Source organism: Theileria annulata (assembly GCF_000003225.4).
Source record: "Theileria annulata strain Ankara isolate clone C9 chromosome 1 map unlocalized, *** SEQUENCING IN PROGRESS ***".
In the NCBI taxonomy this organism is placed as follows: Eukaryota; Apicomplexa; class Aconoidasida; order Piroplasmida; family Theileriidae; genus Theileria; species Theileria annulata.
The window spans coordinates 11,836-12,928 of record NW_001091932.1 but is presented as its reverse complement, the minus strand read 5'-3'; the positions used below and the strand labels follow the sequence as shown (position 1 = coordinate 12,928).

The 1,093-nt window shown below is 33.4% G+C and overlaps 1 protein-coding gene across 1 annotated transcript; it reads left to right on the top strand.

The window, feature by feature from the left end:
* Nucleotides 1–1,093, top strand: TA17346 (uncharacterized protein; the record flags this gene model as incomplete). Its single annotated transcript, XM_949622.1, has 1 exon — nt 1–1,093. A coding segment is annotated over one exon (1,093 nt), but the record flags the coding sequence as incomplete, so codon positions are not given.

Genomic DNA, 1,093 nt, shown 5'->3' with positions numbered 1-1,093 from the left:
ACCTACTGCACCATTAAGACAACCTTCAAATCTTGGACCAGGTATCTTAGGTCCAGCTCCTGGTCCATTAAGAGATCCTTCAGTTCTACTACAAAATCTAAGTCATAAACATATTAGACCATCAACACCTCATAGTGAAAAATCTGAACAACAAACTAAAGAACCTCCTACTGAAGTGCCTACTAAAACTACTAAAGAAGCTACTACTCAAACTCAACCTACTAAAGAACCTCAACAAACTACCCAGCATACACAACAAACTAGTGAACCATCTGGGTTGGAGCCTGAAACTATTCCAGTAGAAATTGGATCAGATGAAGATGAAGAACCTCCAGAACCTCCAAAGGAACCTACTGAACCTAGTGGACCTGGAGATGGTGATCAACCACCAGATAAACCTGAAGAAGATGAAGATGAAGATGGAGATGAAGGAGAACCTGAAGAACCTGAAGATGAAGAACCACCTAAAGATGTTAAAAGGTGTAATATAATAACTCTTATGAAGATGAATGAGGAAGGTGACTTAGTTCCAATGACTGAAGGTGATTATGAAATTGTACGTGACAATGAAGATGCTGTCAAATATACATTCACTTCTACACTTGAAGAACTACATTGTGACGGTGAGATTGTATATAAGCATATATCAAGAAATAGAAGAACTTCATCACTCATTTATAACAGAGTACGACATCATTTTCTGTTAAAAAATGATCTAGGGATGTATGTATGTAACTACAGAAAAGGTGTCTGGAGTGTTTTTAATCACAAATTTTTGAACACGATTTATATATTCACAAAAGATTCTGAAGGAAATGATATGTTTCTTAATAGTGAACATTATACCAATGATATTGGTGATAAAGGTTCTTTTAAATATATATTTAAGGATGGTGTAAAGTGTACTAAAATCATGTATAGAAACCAATTAGTTTGGGAAAAAACGGATTATACTGATAATTATCCCATATATTTTTATATTAACCTCAAATATCACTTTTATATATTATTTAGTGATCATATTTACAAATATTCAAAAAGAGGTACTGAATATCATCACTTTTCGGGTAATCTTAGAAGACAAAAAAAATAA